The 21,134-nt window shown below is 48.2% G+C and overlaps 1 protein-coding gene across 1 annotated transcript; it reads left to right on the top strand.

Moving 5' to 3' along the window:
* Positions 1–3,738: 3,738 nt before the first annotated feature.
* Positions 3,739–18,061, top strand: LOC102386872 (antigen WC1.1-like; the record flags this gene model as incomplete). Its single annotated transcript, XM_025216367.1, is given in 6 exon segments — positions 3,739–4,066; positions 4,434–4,748; positions 5,080–5,142; positions 5,229–5,543; positions 17,546–17,773; positions 18,048–18,061. Coding segments are annotated over 6 exon segments (1,263 nt in total), but the record flags the coding sequence as incomplete, so codon positions are not given.
* Positions 18,062–21,134: the final 3,073 nt, after the last annotated feature.

Genomic DNA, 21,134 nt, shown 5'->3' with positions numbered 1-21,134 from the left:
ACCCACCACACACCTGCCACACACACCACATTCACCCAGCCAAATACCACACCCGCCCACAGAGCCACTTGCCTCACACACCCAGCTACACACCAGCCGCCACACCCTGTCGCCCACCACACACCCACCAAGCAACATCCACCAACCCAGCCACATGCCACACCCACTTAGCCACACATCACATTCATGCACACACCCAGCAGCACACCATGTGCACGCATGCTCCCAGCCACATGCCGCATGCACCCAGCCACACGCACCTAGCCACACGCCACACACTGCAAACACCTGGTGTGGCCAGGTGCCCCAATCAATGTGAACAGCGGGCCAGGGGGCAATCAGAGCCTGGTGGCTTGTGCAGGGGCATGGTGTGGGGAAGCTCAGGGGGGCAACGTGCTCCCCTCCCCCGGCTCCTCAACCACTGGAGAAGCCGCCAGGCTCCCATGCCCCCAGGACACGGCCTGTGCAGGGCTCCATTCTCCCGACTGTGCCCTGGGCAGGCCAGGTCATGGGACAACTGAAGCCCGGTGGCTCCCCCAGGGGTGTGTCGCAAGCAGAGGGGAGCATGTGCCACCCACTCTTTAGTTTCCCATTCTGCACATTGGTGGGACTCACCCACCCCTGCAGGGACACGCTGTCATGCAAGGACACGGTGTGGGGGAGCTCAGGCTTGAGGTGGGGCGGGGGGAAACATGTTCCCCTCCGTCAGCTCCCCCCAGTGCGAATAGTTGCGGGAGCTGCCCGGCTATGGCCCTAGAGAAGATATTGGACTCCCATTGTCCTAGGATCTGGTCTGGTCTGAGTGCAGCCCTCGCCCCTGTCAGGAACAGGCCAGCATCGTCCCAGCCCCAGCCCCAGTCCCAGTCCCCCATGGCCCTTCTAGAGGTGGTGGTGGCTGCTGTGACCCTACCCTACCCCGTCCCTGCTCCTCTACACACTCCCTGCTTCCCTCCCTGCCGGCTGCTGTCCAGGGAAAGTGCAGTGCGGTGCAGGCTCCCTGGCCTTTGACCACATCTGATCGCTCCCCTGAGCCCCGCCGCACAGTTGTGCCCGGGCCCCCTGGGCCAGCCAATCAGCACCCACCCTCTGGGTGGCACATGTGCAGTTGGCCCAGAGTGTTATGGACAGAAAGAGACACAGACACAGCTTTTATTTTATTAGAATTGATTTTTTGTTTGTTTGTTTGTTTATTAATAAGCTGACCTTCCCAACAAAGGCTCACCCTTTCAAACCTACATACACAACACCAAGACAGCATTGATATGAATTTTGGGCTTGGGTAGACCAACAAAGAGATATCCCTTTGTTGGAAGGATGGACAGCAGGATTGGAATCCATGTCTGGTAAAATCCCTGAAAAGCCAAGATAATCAGAAAGGGGTTGTCATTTTCCGATTTCCCATTCTTTGACTATTTGGTATAAAATGGGGACATGAACTGTTGTGCTCCTCTCTAATTACTGTCCATCTTCGCTTCTCTGCAGGGTTCACAGGGTTCAGGCTGGTGAACGGCAGCACACAGTGCTCAGGGAGAGTGGAGGTCCAGCTGCTCGGTGCCTGGGGCACCCTCTGCGACTCGCGCTGGGATTTATCAGATGCCAACGTTCTCTGTCGTCAGCTTGATTGTGGATTTGCAGTGTCAGCTCCAGGAGGAGGGCATTTTGGGAGAGGAACGGGGCCCGTCTGGAGAGACACATTCCACTGTAATGGGACTGAACCCCATTTATGGCACTGCCCGGTTACTGCCCTGGGAGTCTCTCAGTGTTTCCATGACCGTGATGTCAGTGTGATTTGCTCAGGTGAGCAGAGAAACAATGACTCTGGCCCCAAATAACACTGGTACAAGAATTTTCCACTCAACCGTTTTCCACTTCCCTCGCCTGTTTCATAGTGGAAGAATATCTAAGAGGACACTGCTTTTATATATATAGTCACTGCTTTTATATAGTCACTTCTGTTACGCTTTCTTAGTGTAATGGGGCAAGAGCCTATTACAGTGATAGTTATTACTTAGAGATGCTCCCTAATTTAGATGATTTGGTAATTGGGGCATGGTTTCTTAGTGAAATAGCTAGCCAGTTCAGTTACTCAGAGAGAGACATAGTCTACAGGGATTGCTTATTGTTCCAGAATATAATGTGCCGTGTAGTTCTTGTCATTCTCTGTGTATATTGGACCTTATGATCACTACTCCTGCATCATAGCTCTGTTGTCTTGGCCACAAGCATCACCCTCCTCTGTGAGACCACTTCTGCATTCTCTGCAGAGAGGGCAAGGAATGTACTGAATGGGGCAAAGCCGATGCATAGCCCTTTAGTAGAAGAACCTTCCCCTCTGCCACAAGAGTTACTTTATCTTCACTGAAAACTCCTGCTACCACCCACTACCCCGATGAGAGTCAAGACACCCTCACTCCTTCAGGCAGTTGCCATGGTTCATTCAGCAGGTGGTATCTTAAATTATACTTCGTAATGTGGCACACGGCAGCTGACTGGAGCTGCCCAGAGCTACCAGAAGCATGCAGGTGAACATACCCTTTAGCATCTTGGTGGCCATAAGTACTGTTCGCTGCTAGAATTTCTGGCAGCAGATGCAGAGGAGTGAAGCATATTTTTAGACACCGAGACACCTTCAATCAGCACCTTCAATCACCTGTTGGGATCTCACAGCAGAAGTCAAAGCTATAGTATCTTCTCTCTACCTTTCTCAGGCTATGTTTATATAATGGCAGGGAGACAGGGACTGTTACTGCTTTAATTAGGGCATCAAAGTTGCCTGGGCCATCTGGTGGCAGGGGTTTTCCTTTTGCTGGAGCTACACCCTCACCCCTGAAAACAGAAGCTCTGCAAGGAGAAAGCAGAAGCTGCATCCATACCAGGGGTTTTGCCAGCAGAGCTACTTCAGGTATAGGGTCTGATCTTTCCACACTCGCTGCCAAGACAGCTCTGATGGCTGACAAGCAAAAGTCCAGTGTTGTTCCTTCACCTCAAGGAATGCATTTACTCGGAGGTCATGGCTAACAACTCTCTGCCAGGGCTCTAACCTTGAGTATAAAAATTCTAATGAAGGATTTTCCTAAAATCCTTGTAACGGCAGTTCTTCTTCTTATCACTGTAGTTCTCTGAGTATTTGATAACCTATGTATTTTTATGCATACATACGTTCTGCACGTTATGTAATGGAAAATAGAAAGTGATGTTGAATTCATTTTCTCTCTCTCGTGAGGCCAGGTCGCTCTGAATCACTTATACTGTTGAATGGAGAGAGCTGGTGCGATGGGCAAGTCGAGATTTCCCTCGGTGGAACATGGAGCAGAGTCCTGGATGATCAATGGGACATGAATGATGCCAGCGTGGTGTGCAGGCAGCTCCAGTGTGGAGCTGCTGAGAAAGCCTATCACCCTGCAAAGTCTGAGCACAGGACAGGTCCTGTGAGGTTCAGAAGTGTCCAGTGTGCTGGACACGAGTTTAATCTGATGCTCTGTAACAACTCCCTGTCTGAGGCAATGCAGGCTGGCATAGCAGAAGACGTCAGTGTTGTTTGCTCAAGTGACTCCCCTGAAAATCCTACAAACACCTTCTTCTGTCAGGGGTACAGCCAGGATGTAAGCGGTCAGGGTCACAACCCAGGGGATCAGGAACAGACAGGTCAGGGAGCAAAGGACCGCAGTTGTCATGGGTCAGGAGCTATTTGTATGGAAGCTATTCAGTTATCATTAATTTGCCCATTAATTGCTGGGATTTCTCCTTACAGGAAGCAGGAGGATCAGACTGGTGAATGGGGCAGGTCACTGTGCTGGGAGAGTGGAGGTTTATTACCAGGGCATCTGGGGGACTGTCTGTGATGATTTCTGGGACTTGTCTGATGCCAGCATAGTTTGCCAACAGCTGGGATGTGGACATGCCATTGTGGCATCTGCCTCTGCTCGCTATGGGGAAGGCTCAGGGCAGATCTGGCTGGATGATGTGAAATGCACTGGGAATGAGTCGGAGCTCTGGGCATGTCCTTCCAGGAGCTGGGGCCAGCACAACTGCCGACACAAAGAGGATGCAGGAGTGCTCTGTTCAGGTCTGTTTTGTAACTGCTTACATGATCCTGGTTACTAGGGGTATACTGGAGTGGAGAGATGAGAATGATAGAGATCCTCTTTGACTGTCTATCTTTCTTTCTCACTTACCATCACATGAAAGTCATTATTAGAGTGCTGCTGAAGAGGAGTCAAATTTTTGAGGGGAGAAATAAGAATGATAGAGGTCTTCCCTTGATGCTTATTTCTTTTTCTTGTCTTCCCATTTATGAAAGTTATTATTAAAATGCTGCTTTTTCTCATAATTGCCCTGCATAGAGCTGGCCATGATCTTGGATTTCAGTGTGCATACTGCAGGTTTGATCAGAATCAGGTCAGTACAAGTTGTTTTTTTGCATTTCCTTCTAGAGTTCATGGATCTGAGGCTGGTGGATGGTGATGACTGTGCTGGACGGTTGGAAGTTTTCTACAATGGGACATGGGGAAGTGTTTGCTTCAGTCGAATGACTGATATCACCATTGAAATTATATGCAAGCAGCTCAGCTGTGGAGTTGGAGGGGCACTTGCAAGAGCATTTGCCTATGGAGCAGGTTCTGGTCCCACATGGCTGGACCACATTGAGTGCTGTGAGCATCACGGTTCCCTTTGGCAGTGCCCATAAGAGCCATGGGATCTTCAGTCGTGCGATGACCGGGTAGAAGAGACCCACATTTCTTGCAGTGGTAACTCTAAAAGAATCTTTAAACACACATACAAGCCCAGATGATACACCAACACCCTCAGATGTACAACTGCACCTGCACACATGTGCTCACGTTCACTGAGGCACTGAGGTAGAGAAATATTGCATGCTACAGTGAGGGAGTGCACTGCTGCAGCAAAATAGCTGTTGGTCATGTGTAGATGGACATGATCTCTTCGTCAGTATAGCACGTCACTAAGGCGACTTACCATCGCATGTAAACTTGCCTACAGTGGAGGGGTTATAGAGTCTACATCATTTTTCATAAAACCCAGTAATTAGTCCACTCACGGCAGTATTTATTTCTATAGGAGGAAAAGAAAACAGTACACAAAACTCATTTGCTGCATGCTCATCCTCTACAAACTGCACAGGTATCAGTGCTTCTCTGTATCTCTTCTCAAATTCTAACGACCTTCCCAGCTGTCCCAGTAACATGTGAGGTTTCTGCCTTTCCCAGACAAGGAAAAGCTCTGCGTTGTGCAGGGAAAGGACGGATGTTCAGGTAGAGTGGAGGTTTGGCATCGCGGCTCCTGGGGAACAGTGTGTGATGACTCCTGGGACATGGCAGATGCAGAAGTCGTGTGTAAACAACTGGGCTGTGGACCTGCTGTGTCTGCCCTGGGTGGAGCAGCATTCGGGGAAGGGACTGGCCCCATCTGTCTGGAGAAGTTGGACTGTCGAGGGACAGAGTCATCTCTGTGGCACTGTCCTGCGAAGCACTGGGAGGACGGTAACTGCCACCATAAAGAAGATGCTGCTGTGAATTGCTCTGGTGAGTACAAGCCTCACTCGACAGGTTGGAAAGATTCAGTTAGGAAAGCTTCCTGCAGAGATGGTATGTGAGGCTAGAAACAGATATTGTCAGTGGAGCGTGATTGGCTGTGCTGTGATAGGTTGTGGCACAACTGATTGACATCTACTGATATGCCTGGTTCCCCCTCTGCTTCTGCAGGCCTGCATGGGGAAACCCTTTAGCAGGGCACTTGTTCACCTGTGTCGGCAAGTGCAATGGTGAGGGGGAGCTCCCAAAACAGGTCCCTACTCCATGTTGCAGCCTGTGCATCACACTGCTGTCAGGAATGGGGTGCTAACAATGTAGAAGGTGCCCCCCCTCAGGAATCTCCTCCCCCCAGGACTCCATGCTTGCAGGGCATGTGGGGAAATCCCCTGCAGAGGGATTTTCCTGAACCCTGCACAGGGTGCATGTTTGCAAGTGATGTCCCTGGAGGGATGCATCTGGTTAAGCTGGGAAAGCAAGGCCGGTGTTTCTAAGACTTGAGGGGCCAATCCTGCCTGGGAATTCCTGGGGTGTGAAGGATCAGCCCCCTCCATCCTGAGGAGTACCTGCCTCAGGGAGCCAGGAGTGCCTGGGTAGGTTTATGCTGCCTGAGCACTTCTGCCGTAAGCAAACATACCGGGGCTGTTATAAAGCCACCTGATCTATTACTACTTACTGTTGTGCCACAAACTTCAGCATTTGTGGTGTGACAGAGGATATGGACAACTGTTTGCTTTCACTTTGTGCTGATATGGAAATTTGGATAGCGGTAGAAAGGTGTCAGCAATTTCCAGGCTGAGATTGCTTGCTTGATGGTGGTCTATACCTGCAGAGCATGAGCAACTGTTAGAACTACCTAAGGAGGCTCCCAATATGGCTGGGAAGGATCAGGTAGGAGTGGACTAGCCATTAGCTGGGATAGCAGAATTATAACAAACTAGATTATAGTTCACAGAGATTTTTAGAGCAAAAATAATTTAGGTGGCAGATATTACCTATTCAGGAAATTCACCTATGTAACTAACTGCGTTAGCTAATGATTAGCCTAACCGTGTATATGTACTTGTATATAAGATGCATAATGGTGGAAAACTTTAAATCTGTTGTCCTTGCACACATCCCACTGTCAGGCAGCCTTATCACCTGGGCATAGTCAATAAAGCTAATCTAGTTATTTGCACTGTGGATCTCTGTTCAATCCGTTATGCAGCAAGAGCTGGCAGCCCCTCGGCAGCAGTAACAGTGAGTGACAGGGTAGTTAGAAAGCTTGGAGCTTTCTGTGGAGGGGTGTTGGATACCCCTCCCTAACCACATAGCAGTCCCCCATTCCTTGGCCACAGGAACGGATGGCGAGGGGAGTAACCTTGGAGGGCCCAGATGTGCTCATGTGTCAGCCCATGGAGACCATGCTGTCATCTGAGGCTCCGGTGTTCTAGTTTATTACTGTTGTCTCCACTGCTCCTAAAGCACAGGGGGACTTCTTTCCTCAGTTAGCCTGGAAATGTCCCTGCACTGCTTAAGGGAGAATGTATATGTGATGTGCCAGTTCCACCTGCAGCCGCACAGGGGGACGATCCCTTTGGTAGTTAATGCTTTACCTCTCCCATCTTTCAGACTCCAACCCTTCTTCATTGTCCCTTTGCAGATGCAACAGGAATGGCAACTTCCCTGAAGGGAACAGGTAAAGTGCCCCCTTCCAATAAGTGCTGCATTCTCCTGAGAGATGAGCTGTAACCTGTGCTCTGGGAGAAGGAGCTTCTTGACCGAAAGTCTTTTATGTATGAGGCAATGGCATCTGGGGTGGGTCCTGCAGGGCACGCCGACTGATAGGCTTTCCTGCTCAGTGGCTTTTTGCTGATGTGCCTGGGCTCCTGACTCTCACTCTAGCATGTGAGTTCCTCTCCTGTTTCTCAGTATTTGACCTTCTGGCCACATACGGTAAAATAAAAACTGGAGATTCATTTGTCTTTCAGAGAAGAGTCTCTTCTGCTCCTATGTTTGTTTCCTTTCAGATCCCCCTGCCACGTACAATGGGGGAGACATGGTGCCCATTGTCATCTGCATTATTCTGGGGGTCCTTCTCTGCTTGGTCCTAATCATTGTGGCTGGGCAGGTGTAAAATGCCAGAGCACAGTAGAAAGCTGTGTCCCAGTGGGTTTAAATGATATAGGAATACCTCTTTGAAGTTGCAGGGAGAGTTGTGGAGTATGAGAAGGAAGAGGGAAATAGTGGAAAAGCCCCTAGAAAGGAGTGTTCAACCCTTAGCCTGTGGGCCAGATCCAGCCCACAGTGCTCTGCCGTCCAACCTGTTGGGTTCCCAAACGATCCTGTGGATAGACTTGCTGATTGTGGCTCTGACTGCTAGATCGGGCATGCAGGGTGGGGCAGGGTCTGATTCCAGTGTGTGAGGCCCGGGGGTGGGGAGCATGGAGCCCTGGCAGCCTGATTCTAGGTGGACAGTGTGGCACAGATCCCTTCATCATCTCCACCATGCTAGGATTGGGCTCTGCCGCTCCTCCCTTCACCACTGCCCATATCTGGCCAGCATTGGACTCTTACTGGGCAGAGGCACCATGGAGCCCCAGGCCAGATCTTGGTGTAAAGGGCTGGCACAGGGCATGCTCCAGCCTGCAAAGTGGAGCCATGCTATTCATCAGGCCAATGAAGCCAAACATGTGAACAATAATGACCTAGAACGATTGGATATACTGTGGAAAATGTTGAGACTATAGATATGTGAAGAATAGGGTGGCCATTCTGCCAGTTTTATAGAGGGCAGCCCAGTTTTCTGTTACTCTGTCCTCTTTCCTATTGATATGAAACTGGATCTCTTAATGTCCTCTATTTTCCTCTGCAGACTTCCACCAGTCTGACATAAAGGCATACGGTTTCATATCAATAGGACAGAGGACACAGTAGCAGAAAACTGGGCTGTCCTCTATAAAACTGGATGAATGGCAGCCCTAGTGAAGAACAGTTGTGAGCAAGAGTGGATAATGCATTATACTCACTGGAGGATTGAGACTTACAGACAAATGTATGTTCAACTACAACAACATTATAAAGCAGAGAAATAAGTGTTGTTACTTCTGAAATGTAAACTTCGTGTTGGGAGAGGAATTATTGAAGGTGCTGTGTGGGCAATAATGTGCAGTAATGAAATGAAAGGAAAATGGACATTTTAGGAGGAGAGATTTTGTGATGATGGAACAGATAAGGAAACATCTCCAAAGAGAAGGTTTTAAAGGGGACACGTTAGTTGTCTAGACTGAGTTATTTTCTGGCATGAAAATGAAGCAGACCTGCTGATAGTCCCACACTGATTTGAAGGTTTAATAATGTTTCCCACCTCCTGTTCTAATTACCGCTTACTCTTTGCTTTCAGGGTCCAGAAACGTCAAGCAGCCCTTCTCTGAGGTTGTGTATGAAGAGATTGACTACAACCCAGTGAAGGAGAAGTAGGAATTATTTGTTCATTCAGGTCTGTGCAATGCATTCCTAACAGAGAGTCACTGTCTAATTCACTTCCCATCCTGAGATCTTGAACTAGACCTAATTAAGTGTAGTTTTGCACTGGGCTGAATGCCGCCAGCACTGGTTCTGTGATGAGACCAGTGAACTTCTGTCAGTGAAAACCCCACCCTGCTTATGAACCAAAATGTTGCTAGTCCCAGCTTCTGGGACAACTTCTGTCACATTGCCCATGCTGCAGTTATCTTGGGCACTGACTTCCCCTGCCCTCGAGAACCCCAGTGCCTCTCCCTCCAATCTCCTCAACTCATTGAAGTTGGCTCTCTTGAAGTCTAGGGCTACCGCCTTGCTGCAGGCCCTTGACACCCTGCATTGGATGATGAATTCCAGCAAGCGATGATCGCTGTCACCCAGGTGGTCAAGGACCTGGAGCCCCCTCTGTATGACAGAGGACAGAGATGAAAGAGTATAAACAGACATCATGAAGTGAGGTGGATCAGCTGGGACAATACGTGCCTTACCAGCTGATCTGCTTCAATGGGTAAAATAAATGTTGCCCATTGTCCTGAATTGATCAGGGCCTGATCCTGTGGGGCAACAGGTGACTTGTTCCCTGATTACAGAGCTGTCTCAGAGATTCCCCACAGCACATCCATGTAAAGGAGGGAGCTGAGGTTGCCCATTTACACAGGAGTGCATCAGAGACTGCCCTGTAAGAGAGGAAAGCTAGGCAGGTGCTCTGGGGCCTTGAGGGAACTGATCCTGCAAGATAATTCCCAGGCTGTGCAGGATTCAGCCTCTTAAGTCCCAAGAGTGCTAGCCTTGGGCAGCTGAAGAGTATGGGTCATTGTGGGTTTTCTGTGCTTTTGTGCATAAAACCATCAGATGCCCACTGCAATAAAATGGCAGAAAACCTTTCCGTATTTATTGCAGCCACAAAGTTTGGGCATTTGTGGTGTGACAAGGGGTATGAATTCCTGTTTGCTTGGCCTTTGTGCCTCCATAAGAATTTGACATCCTAAGAAACAGAAAAGACATGCTGTGCTCCAAGTCAGGAGAGGGGCACATTGTCCAACAGTAGGTCTTTGGCAGTTGAAATACTTTGCAGTTTCCACAAATCTGGATTTTTCCTGGATAAGTTCATTTTCTGTTGGGAACTCTGAAATGAAGCTACAGCTCTCTGGCTCTTCCTGGGTTGCCCTGGAAAAAAGGGCTTCTATGAATTACAGGCTCCTGGCTCCCAGAGCCGTTGGGACTCTGGAGGTGGCTGATTGCCCAGGCTGCCAAACTCCCACAGGGGTCAGCTCTCCAGAGAGTTGGGATACCTGGGAAATCACATGTCCAGCAAGTCAGGGATCCTAGGAAAATGGCAAACCAGTTGTGTAGCTCCCTGCACTACATACCTTGCAGACAGGGAGAAAATCTGAGTATGCCAAAATCCTCTACCTTCCTATATGATTTTATTTCTGCATTATATTTTGTTATTTGATTGCTTAGAGTCAAGTTGCTTAAAAATGCTGTTTGGGAATGTTTCACAACTTATTTATACTTGGAATATGGCTCCTGTCCATCTCAAGAACTCTATGGAAAATAAGATTTTTGCTCAGAAACTGATAGAAAGAAAAAATTAAGAAGGAAGGAAGATAAAATGGGACAAGATGAACATGGGTTTATCAACATACAGTTCAGTAATACTGATATCCTCTTATGAAAAGATAATGGGGTTCTTGAATAAGGCTAATGTAGTGGACTTAATTTATCCCAGTCTAAGCAGAGCATTTGCTAGCAGGCTTCCCAGGCTGAATTAATGGAATTGATGGAGAGAGCAGATCAGGGTTGCTTATGGGCATCTCAGCCTTTTGTCCCTGACCTTTACTTTGTTTCTCTATTCAGTGGCAGGTCTGTCTTCATCACTATTAATTCCCATCTGTATTTCAGAGGCTTCTGTACTACCCAGAGATGCCACCAGTGATGGTTATGATGATGCTGATGAAATTTCTGATGCAGAACACAGGTCTGCTTTTCACCAGAATTATGATGAAACCAGTGAAGCCCCAGAGTAAAGTGATGGGAGAAGGGATTCGCAGACAGGTGAGTAAAGTTAGTGTATCTCACTACATAATCTCTAGTTGTGCAGTGTTTATTGTTTTAAAAAAACCCTTCTGTCATGTGTGGAGATTCCATAAGCCATGACTATTATAATGTCTAAGAAGTTCATCATGCTGAAGAAGTTCTTGCACCTCGGCAGAATAAAGAGAAAACCCCTGAAATCCCCGTGAAAAGTGGAGTCACATCATTATGTAAAAGGTTTTGTTTTGCTTTTAAAAATCTATAGCAAGTTTTCCAGTTATCAAACTTAAATGGCTTAAAAAATGAAGCATGCTTAATCTAACTTTTAGAAATAACAAAGGGATGAAAACATTCTATTTAATTTATTTTAAAGCTCAAAAATATAAGTTACTCCCACAGTAGTTTGAGGCCTCGCTCAAGATTCCTGAAGTTATGCAATGGGAAGTAACGGATCTACCTGTATTTCATGGTGACCTTGTAATCACCGTGGTGTAGGTATTTGGGGTGTTTGGGGTGGCTCACCTGAAGGACAAGGCAGAGTTCAGAACTAAGTCACTATCATGTGCTTCCCTTGATATTTTCAGGTTGGAGTCTGCACTCCCTAAGAAGTGAAGGGACCTCTGGAGCTGACGGAAAAGAAACATCCCTGCCTCCCGGGGACATAGAATATGATGATGTTGAAGATGGCTTTGCTGGGACATTTATATAAGAATGTCTGTTTTAGAGCATAGGCTCTGTGAGGACACAAATGCTGCACGATTAGATGACTCTTCTTTGAAATGCTGACTGGGCCAGAGTCACTAGAGACAGTCTGTGTATAGCAGGTAGCCTGACCAGCTTCTTATAGAGGGTGATGTAGTTGCAAGCATAGTAGTTTAAGTAACATTTTTTATTTACCATTCATTAGGCTGTATGAATAGTTCCTGCTTTTATATTCCTAAAAAACTTCTTCATCCTGAAGTTAAGGCATTTTGTTATTAAAACATTTCTTAAAGCTTGTTCCAGAAATTATATTTCTCTCAACCTGATGTGTTGGGTCAGTCCCAGGGGATGGTAATGGAGTGAGAATGAAAAAGAATGACAAGACAAAATAATAATAACGTGGTACCTCATTACCGCAAGCTGTTTGCAGGATATTTGATTTATAATTCTGTGCATTGATGCTGACAAATGAAGTAAGGAAATATTGATAAAGATAGAGAGGACCCAAATGTAGAATTCATGCTCCAAACTTCCATTTGAACTCCAAGGTAATAAACTGACTGTCATTTTCTGGCCCCTTCACATACTCACAAGATTAGAAAACAGTGAAAAGAGGTCCTCATTTTTCTTGTAGACAAGGTTCTTTGGGTGAATTTGATATCTTTTATTAAACCAACTAAATAGTTAAAAAAACAATTTTTAAGCAAGCTTTCGGGCTCAAAAACCCTTCGTCGGGCTAAGGAAGTTTCAGCAGTTGGTGTGTGCTCTTCCTGGATGGAATGAAAAGTAAAGAAGCCAGAGGCTGTGCTGGTATGCATACAAGACAGGCAGTCAGTGAAAATGTAGATTGTTTCATTTTTCTTCTCTTGAAATTCTTATACCCTGAGAGCCCAGCACCCCATGCATCTGCTCCAAGCACCCCCTGCCTGGCAATGGTGCAAGTGATGTGGGGCTTCATGTGCCCCAATCACCTGTGGATAGCTGCAGCAGTAGGCAGGCCTCGGCTTCTTCACCTGCTCCATGCTTGGTCCCCCCTGGTATCCCCTGCCAATCCAGGGCTCCAAACATGCTTTGGACTCCACGGGGGACCCAGGCATTTGAGGCTCCAGGGAAGGGGAGCACTTACAGGGGATCCACACTGTTGAAGTGGGGTGCAACTGCACCATTGCAGTCCCTCCACCCTCTCCTCCCTGCCACAGCAGATCTGCCCTGGATCACATCCATGTTTATGGCTTATGAATATCTTGTGTTGCTTTGTTTTGTTCATATGTAGTTGATAAACCCACTCTCTCTTTTGAAGGAAAATTACTTATGGAAATTTTTCATGGAGTGAGTAGGTGTTGCATTTTATGATATGATAAAATATCATATATATATATATATATATTTGTATTAAAAAAGAAAAACTGGGGGTTTTGCTACACTGTAACAGGGAGGCCTTCTAGGGGCCGATTTTGACCTTGGCCCTCCCACCTGTTTCTTGGCCAACCGCCTGCCTTCCCCCCCGCCACGCCTTGTTGTTAATTAATTAATGATCTTAATTAGGTGGGAGGCTGCCCATTTCTTGCCCCGATGCCTGGGAGCGCTATCTGCTATTCCATTCCTCCCCAACCCCGCAGCCCATGCCTCGCAGATGGTATTTATAATTTCCTCTTTATGTTGCGGTCTCAGCCACTGTTGGCTTACCCCTTCTCTCTTTAGCTAGACCTGTCAGCCAGAACAACTCACCCCACTAATCAGGGCTTAACTCCAAGGCTCTAGCTCTCAAAAGTCACTCGGGCTCCTGCACCCTCTCTGGCGCTGGGGTCTACTCCATGCCCCCCGAATACTACACCCTCTCTGGTGCTGGGATCTGCTCACCCCTGGATATCATACCCACAGTGGTGCTGGGTCCCCATACTGTGGTGGGGCCCCAATGAGGCCTCCTCCTTTCCCAAATAGCCTCATCCGAGTCCTCCGGTTATTAACATCCAATGCAAAACATAGGCTTCTGTGGCCATATAATGGAAAAATAGTCATAAATAAATAAGAGAGCTAACATGCCTACTTACTTTAGATGATCATGCTTCTTGCTCACAGTGTGGCGTATTTTTCTGAAAGAAGCTATGGCCATGGCACTGTGGTCATTGGGAGTGCCCCTCTCTGCTGCCCCTCTGACCTTCTCCACTCGCCATTTATAGGGTTCTGGCCTTCCTCTTCCTGTCACCTGACTGGCTGGCAGGGCTTGAGCCTTTGCCCTTACTTGATCGGCCGGCCAAGACTGGAAGATTCTGGATTTAAAGGAACCACCCTGCAATGTTCCCTCTAAGGAGTACCTGTCCATGAGTGTGTTGCTTTGGTTCATGAGTGGGCCGTTTTAGAGCCGGCGGAGCCCACGGAGCAGTTCCCCCATGCTTGCCCGTGCATGCAGCAGTGGGAGCCGCCCTCCCTGCATCTCCATGGCCCCCAAATGAGCTGCTCACAGCTCCATTCCATGCCCGACACTAGATGGGCAGCGCCTGTTAACGCCCCTTCGCTTCACTACCCAGGGCAGTCGTCCTGCTTGCCCCAACCCTGCTATGGCACAGTGTCTTCCCTCTTCCTATAATGGTGCGAAGTGCCAAAGAGAATCTATGATGTGAGGAACAGACAATGATTTTGAAGAGAAGTATTTTTTGTCAAGACTAAAAATATAACCAACAGTGAAACTTTTATCTGTTCCAGTTAGCGGTCTGATTTATTTTTAATTACTGTCCAACCTTAATGATGATTTAAGTACAGTGCTCTGTAGCGCAAATGATAAGAGAACTATTTTTGTTCCATTTATAAGAGGAAAAATACCAAGTGTTGTTTTTAATATTCTACTTGGACTCGCTTCAGTTCTGAATTTAAATACAATTTTTTTTTTTCAATATAAAAAGCAATTCTAGTAACTGGTGTAGAACTTTTAGATTAAGGGCTTCTGTTTCCCTAACAGTTTGCTGCAGAGCAAAATATTTTTCCATTAGTAGCTAGTGAGCAGTGATCCGTGGGCTCCGCCGGCTCCGGGGAACTGCTCGTCTCTCCAGTCCTGATGCCACATGCCTCCTCACTTCCCGAGGTGATGCAGGAGGGAGGAGCTATTCCCTGGAGCCGGAGGAGCCTGCACCAGCCCCCGCCCCTGTCCCTGTCCCCATCCCTGTCTTCGGCAAGAGCTGCTGCCTGCCCTGCAGTGAGGAGCTTACTTAAGTGTCCCATTCCGGCTCTGGTGTCTCTGCCGCACTCAGCGTCAAGCTCTTCTCTGGGTGGGTGCACGGCATGTAGAAGTTCATGCGCGGCAAGATTTTTCATTGTGTGCAGCATGCATGCGCCCACCTTAGAGGGAACACTGCCACCCTGTCTCTTGGTAACAGGGATAGGGTTCCCTGTTACAGGTTCACAGGACCATGCCTTTCATGTGGGAGATGACCCATATTCTGGTGCCCTGGGCACTTGTGCCTATGCCCCACCCTAATATCTCTGGAAGAGGGGACATCAGTTTTTCAGTGCTCCATTCTGAACTCCTGCCTTGGCTTCCCTGAGGCAGCCCTGGCCAGCAGCTGGCTTGGCTTTTACCCCACCCTGAAACTGCTGTTAAAAAGTGGCCAGCCAAACCACTGCCAATTGGCAGCAGCACCAACTCCTCCTAGCGGGAGAGGTGGGGCCTTGGCTTGGTGTTGGCCCTCAGTCCACCGGAGGCTATGGACACTAGGTAGAGCTAAATGCTGCCTGACATGAGGAGCTGTACACCTAGCTGTTAGCCTTGCTTTCCCCGGATCTGTGGTGAATCTCACACTGGGGGAAGGGCCCTTCCAGTTCCAGTTCCCATCCCTGCCCCTGCCCCTGCCCCTACACCTTGCCCTGTCCCTAGGCCCAGACCCATCCCTCCATACTTCCCCAATCCACCTACCTTGGTCCCAGGTTCCTCCCCACAGCACACAGAGAGGTGAGACACAGCTCAGAACTTTATTGAGTGGGCTGTGTCTCTGTAGTTGGGTGAGAGCAGGGCTCTCGCATACTGATGAAGGTGTCGGTCCCCTTGGTGTTTTCCTCCTTGGCAGCTGGGATCAGGAACGTGCTGTGACAGATAGCCCTCTAGGCAGTGGCAGAGGTTGCAGAGCAGTCTGGGCTTGCCCTCCATATCATTGTAGCTCAGGGTCCTGAACCAGGAGTGCAGGTGTGACTGGGGCACTAGCAGGATCATCATCAGCAGGGTGTAGTGGCCTGGGCTGCCCTCTGCCTGTACAAAAAACCCATTGTGAACCATGAACAGCACACATAGTAGGGACATGCTAATGGCACAGCAGCATTTTGGCTGGGGGCTGAACCCTGGTTGCTTCCCTGGAAAGGTCCCAAGTGCGGAGGGCGGGGGTGTGGCCAGCCCCTTACCCCAGTTCTCCAAAAGTTCTGTATGCAGTTAGGCTTGGTTCCAGGGGCTGGGCAGCATGTATGGCATAGCAGTGGGCCTGCAGGGGTGGGGCAGAGGTCAGTTGAGGATGGTGCCAAAGCAGCTGGTGCTGCCAGCATCCTGGTCTTGCCTGCGCTGGGAATGAGGCAGGGGAGGCAGGTGGCCTACAGCCAGCCCCCAGTGAGAAAGCAGGGATAGGGGGCTCAGGCAGCAGCCACTTTGGTCCAGGCCTGCCCGTCCAGTTTACCATGGTACCTGGGCACCCACATGCAGCTAACCTCCAATCTGAGGTCAGGCAGTGAAGGGCCCCTGGAGCAGAACATCTTAGCTCTGAAATGTTGCAAACTCTCACAAAAGCCTTCTGTCTCTTGCCTCTGCAGGTCAACATCAGGACACAAGGGAGAGGCCACAGGGGCCTGCAGCACCACTGCTGAAGTTTTGCTATTATCTGCTGTTGGAGCCACTTGCCTGCTCTGGTGGCTGATGGTTGCAGTGGGGGGCTGGGTGGCTGACTATTGGGTGTGGTGGGAGGAGGACCTCATCCAGGAGGCTGCCCAGGAGGAGGCACAGCTGCAGGAGTGGTAGTGATCCTGGAGTGGTGGCATCCCTGGACCCTTGAGCTGGAGATCCTTGAGTAGTGGTACATGGAGCTGCTGGAGCAGTAACTGGATGCCCAGGGCCATGCAGGGGAGTCTGTGACCATGCCTCCCCGCATCTGGCCCCCAACTCTGGCCCCAGCCCCACAGGAATCCTGGGTCCTGCCTGACACCATACAGCAGTCCTCTGACAGCAAATCTTAAAAGCACAATCTCACCTGGGGGCTGAGCAGGGATCAGAGGGTGAGATTGTGTTTTTAAGATGACTGCCAAGTTCTGGCAGCTGCCTCTGGCCTCAGAATGGCTGCCAAGTGCTAGCAGACATGTGATCAGAGGCCAGAGCTCCCCCTAGTGATCACAGAGGCACATGGCAGGCTACTCTGACCTGGTTCTTAATCTAGTCCCAGGTCACCTGCACATGTAGATGCTGACCCTATTCCAGTTGACTGTACAGTAAATTACTGAGTGCTCAATTTAATGCAACGTAAATGCATGTGTAGATGCACCTAGTCTGAATAGCATGAATTCTTGGCTCCCAGTTTCTTGCTTTCTAGCCAGTAGTCAAAATTAGAGATAGTGACTATGCTAAAAAAAACAGGCGACATTTCGAGGTGAACGACAAAGCCATACACCACCGGTATTTATCTCACATAATATTGGGCAACTGCTGATTAATGAGCTTGGGTAATAATAGCCATGGTACATGACTCAGTGTGCTCTTCAGTAATTCTGTCCTGCTTCTCTATTTCAAGGCATAATCAATGATGTGAAGCTGATGAATGGTAGCAGTCCATGTGCTGGCAGAACAGAGGTAAAATTTGGAGATCACTGGATGAAAATATGTTCTGCTGCTGCATATATGAAACAGTTTGTGATACTTTGCAAACAACTTGGGTATGGCTCTGCAATGAGTATCCATATTGCCAGCCATTTTGGGGAGGATTCCAGACTCTACATGGTTACAGGATTTCTTTGTCATGGTAACGAGGCATCAGTCTGGGATTGCAAGAGAACTCCCTACATTCTGGAGTCAACATGCCCTCCTTCTTTCTATGCTGGAGTGACGTGCTCAGGTAAGAAACTAGCCATGCCTCCACCTGTCAGGAAATTGCCACGGAAGAAAAGAGACTCAAAAAGAATGTCTCATCCTTGTGAAACAACATGAAAATGGGGAAATATCTTCAACTCCTATAACTGTTGTGCTCACTTGGAGCGAACAAATCCAAGTGTAATTCCCAATTCCGGTATCTTTAGAATCCCTTGATTAGCCTAAGTCCACTTCTCCCAATATCATATTCCCTATTTACTGTTTGTAGGATTTACTTCATTTTCGAATTTGAAAAGTTGTTTGCATTTAATAAGCTGTTGTATTTGGGAACTTAAATTATATTAATCTATATATAGCAGGGGATTCCAAGTACCCGCCAGGGGTACTTGACACGGTCCTAGTGGGTATGTGTGGGCAGGAAGGGATGGAGCGCCGCCGCCTCCCAGGAGCAGGGCTGGGGCCTGGTGAGGGCAGCAGTGTCCCTCTACGGGGCGGGGAAGCTTGCACGCAGTCGCCACTGCCATGACCCACTAGCTTGGTGAGCTTCTCTGCCCCACCCTGCCCCTGCTTCTGGGAGGGGGCGGTGGTCTTTCTCCACCTCTCTGCTCTGTGTCTGGCTATGCGCCACCCTGCTTCCCCCCACATCCGACCACTGGGGATACTTGGAATAAAAAAGCTTGACAATCTCTGATATATAGTATCCAAGAACTTGTACTGGAATTCTGTATAATCCTGCATAGAGATTTCTTTCCTAGTAGCATAGAGAGTTATTTCAGATGCAACATCCTGAAGGTCATTTTCATGCAAGAGCCTTATATAATCTGAAGTCTTTCATCTAGGGATGAAAAAGGAGGCATACAAACTGTGGAAGCAGGGGATAACAAAGGAGGAATATACCTATTTGGCTCGCACTTGCAGGAAGTTAGTAAGGAAGTCCAAAGCAGTAATGGAACTCAGGCTGGCAACACAAATTAAGGACAACAAGAAGTCCTTTTTCAGGAATATAGGGAGCAAAAAGAGGGTTCAGGGTAACATAGGACCCCTACAGGACAGGCTAGGGCAATTAGTGACAGATAGAAGGGACAAAGCTGAGCTCTTCAATGACTTTTTTGCATCAGTATTCCTGAACACAGAGAAAGACATATGACCTAACTGGACTATAGACAGGCACAGAAGGGACACCCGCCCATGTACAGTTACTGTTGACCTAGTGAAAGAGCACTTGGAAGGGCTTGACATGTTCAAATCAGCAGGCCCACATGATATTCATTCAAGGCTGCTGAAGGAATTGGCTGATGCCATAGCAGAACCACTGACGACACTGTTTGACCCCTCATGCTGCTCAGAACGTCCAAAGGGACTGGAAAAGGGCAAGTGTGGTGCCTATTTTCCAAAAGGTGGAAGAAGGAGGATCTGGATAACTATAGACCAGTTAATCTCACCTCTATCCTTGAGAAAACCTTTGAAAAAATTATTATGGAACACATTTCTGTGAGACCAGCAGGAAAAGCAATGCTGAAGGGAAACCAGCATGGATTTATAACAGGTCGATCCTGCCTGACAAACCGTGTTTCTTTTTACAACCAGGTCACAAACTGCTTAGATGCAGGAGTCGAGGTGGATGTCAGATACTTGGATTTTTTAAAAGTTTTTGATACAGTATCACAGCCCATTTTCATTAAAAAACTGAGTGGCTGTGACTTAGATGATTACACAGTCAGTTGGGTGGCAAATTGGCTAATGGGATGTGCCCAGAGTGGTGGTGGATGGATTGGTATCAACCTGGAAGGACATGAGCAGAGGTATTCCCCAGGGTTTGGTCCTCGGGCCAGTGCTGTTCAACAACTTCATCAGTGATTTGGACAAGGCCTTAGAGAGCACGCTGTCCAAATTTGTGGATGACACCAATTATGGGACAAAGCAGACACACTGGAGGGCAAGGAGTGGATTTGGTGGATTTCAACAAGCTGGAAATGTGGGCAGAACAAAATAGGATATAGTTCATAAAGGATAAGTGCAGAGTACTGCACCTATGGAGAAGGAATCACCAACACACATACAAGTAGGGGGATGGCTTTCTAAGCAGCACAGCAGCAGAAAGGGATCTTGGAGTCATAGTTGAATCAAAGATGAATATGAGTCAAGATTGTGACAAAGTAGTCGATAGAGCTAACCGCACTCTATCATGCATTCATAGATGCACCATGAACAGGTCTTGGGAGGTAACACTTTCCCTCTATGGGGGGCACTGATAAGACTGCATCTGGAGTACTGTGTTCAGTCTTGGGCGCCACAATTGAAAAGGGATATGGCTAGCCTTGAGAGGGTCCAGAGGAGGGCCACTCATATGATTAGGGTCCTGCAAGATAGGTCCTATGAGGAAAGGCTGAGGGGACCTGGTTCTCTTTAGCCTCCGTAAGAGAAGGCTGAGAGGGGGTTCGGTGGTTGTCTACATATTTGTCAGGGGTGGGCAGCAAGGAAGAGCAGATATTCTTTTTACCAAGGCACCCTTTGGAGTATCTAGAAACAACAGCCACAGACTGACAGAGAGCAGATTTAGACTAGACCTTAGGAAGAACTTGCTTATGGTAAGGGTACCGGAATCTGGAACGGGCTTCCAAGTGAGGTGGTGCTCTTCCCTACCTTGGAGGTCTTTAAGAAGAGACCGGACAAACACTTGGCTGGGGTCATCTGACCACAGCTCTCTTTCCTGCCCAGGGCAGGGGGTTGGACTCGATCTACTGAGTTCCCTTCCCACCCTGAAAATTGATGAAATCTAATGGTGCTACTGCCACCTCCCAATGTGGGTGGTCATCTTCACAATCACTCTGGCTGTTAGAATGTGCCTTCCAATACAGAGACTGAGTTTTGAGACTCAGACTTTTCTTTACTTGGAGCCTTATGTCGTTTTTTTCAGCTGTGCAAAATGAATGAGAAGTGTCACCAGACCATAACTCTTTTGCTCACACTGCTATTAGAGTTTGAAAGAGGGTGCAGATAAATTTTCACAAATACAAATCATGCACGTTGCAAGAGAGTCAAGGAACAGATCCTTAGCTTGCAGTTTGTGGCTAGTACTTCTTGTCTTCCTTGCTCTCTTTGCTTTGCTTATTCCTTCTCCTTCCTTACTTACCTGTATTTTCTCTTGAGTATAAGTGGTAGGATTATCTAAAGCTGTTGCCTGTTCTTCTAGAAATTGAAACCACAGAATATTTAGTAACAGTATAGAACAGAATATCAGAAACAAGTCAGAAAATAGAGGGGCATGGCATAAAATATGCATATGCCTTATC

The sequence above is a fragment of the Alligator sinensis genome, unplaced genomic scaffold (genome assembly GCF_000455745.1).
Source record: "Alligator sinensis unplaced genomic scaffold, ASM45574v1 scaffold537_1, whole genome shotgun sequence".
Classification (NCBI taxonomy): domain Eukaryota; kingdom Metazoa; phylum Chordata; order Crocodylia; family Alligatoridae; genus Alligator; species Alligator sinensis.
The sequence above is the reverse complement of the archived record's forward strand: the minus strand, read 5'-3'. Positions and strand labels throughout refer to the sequence as shown.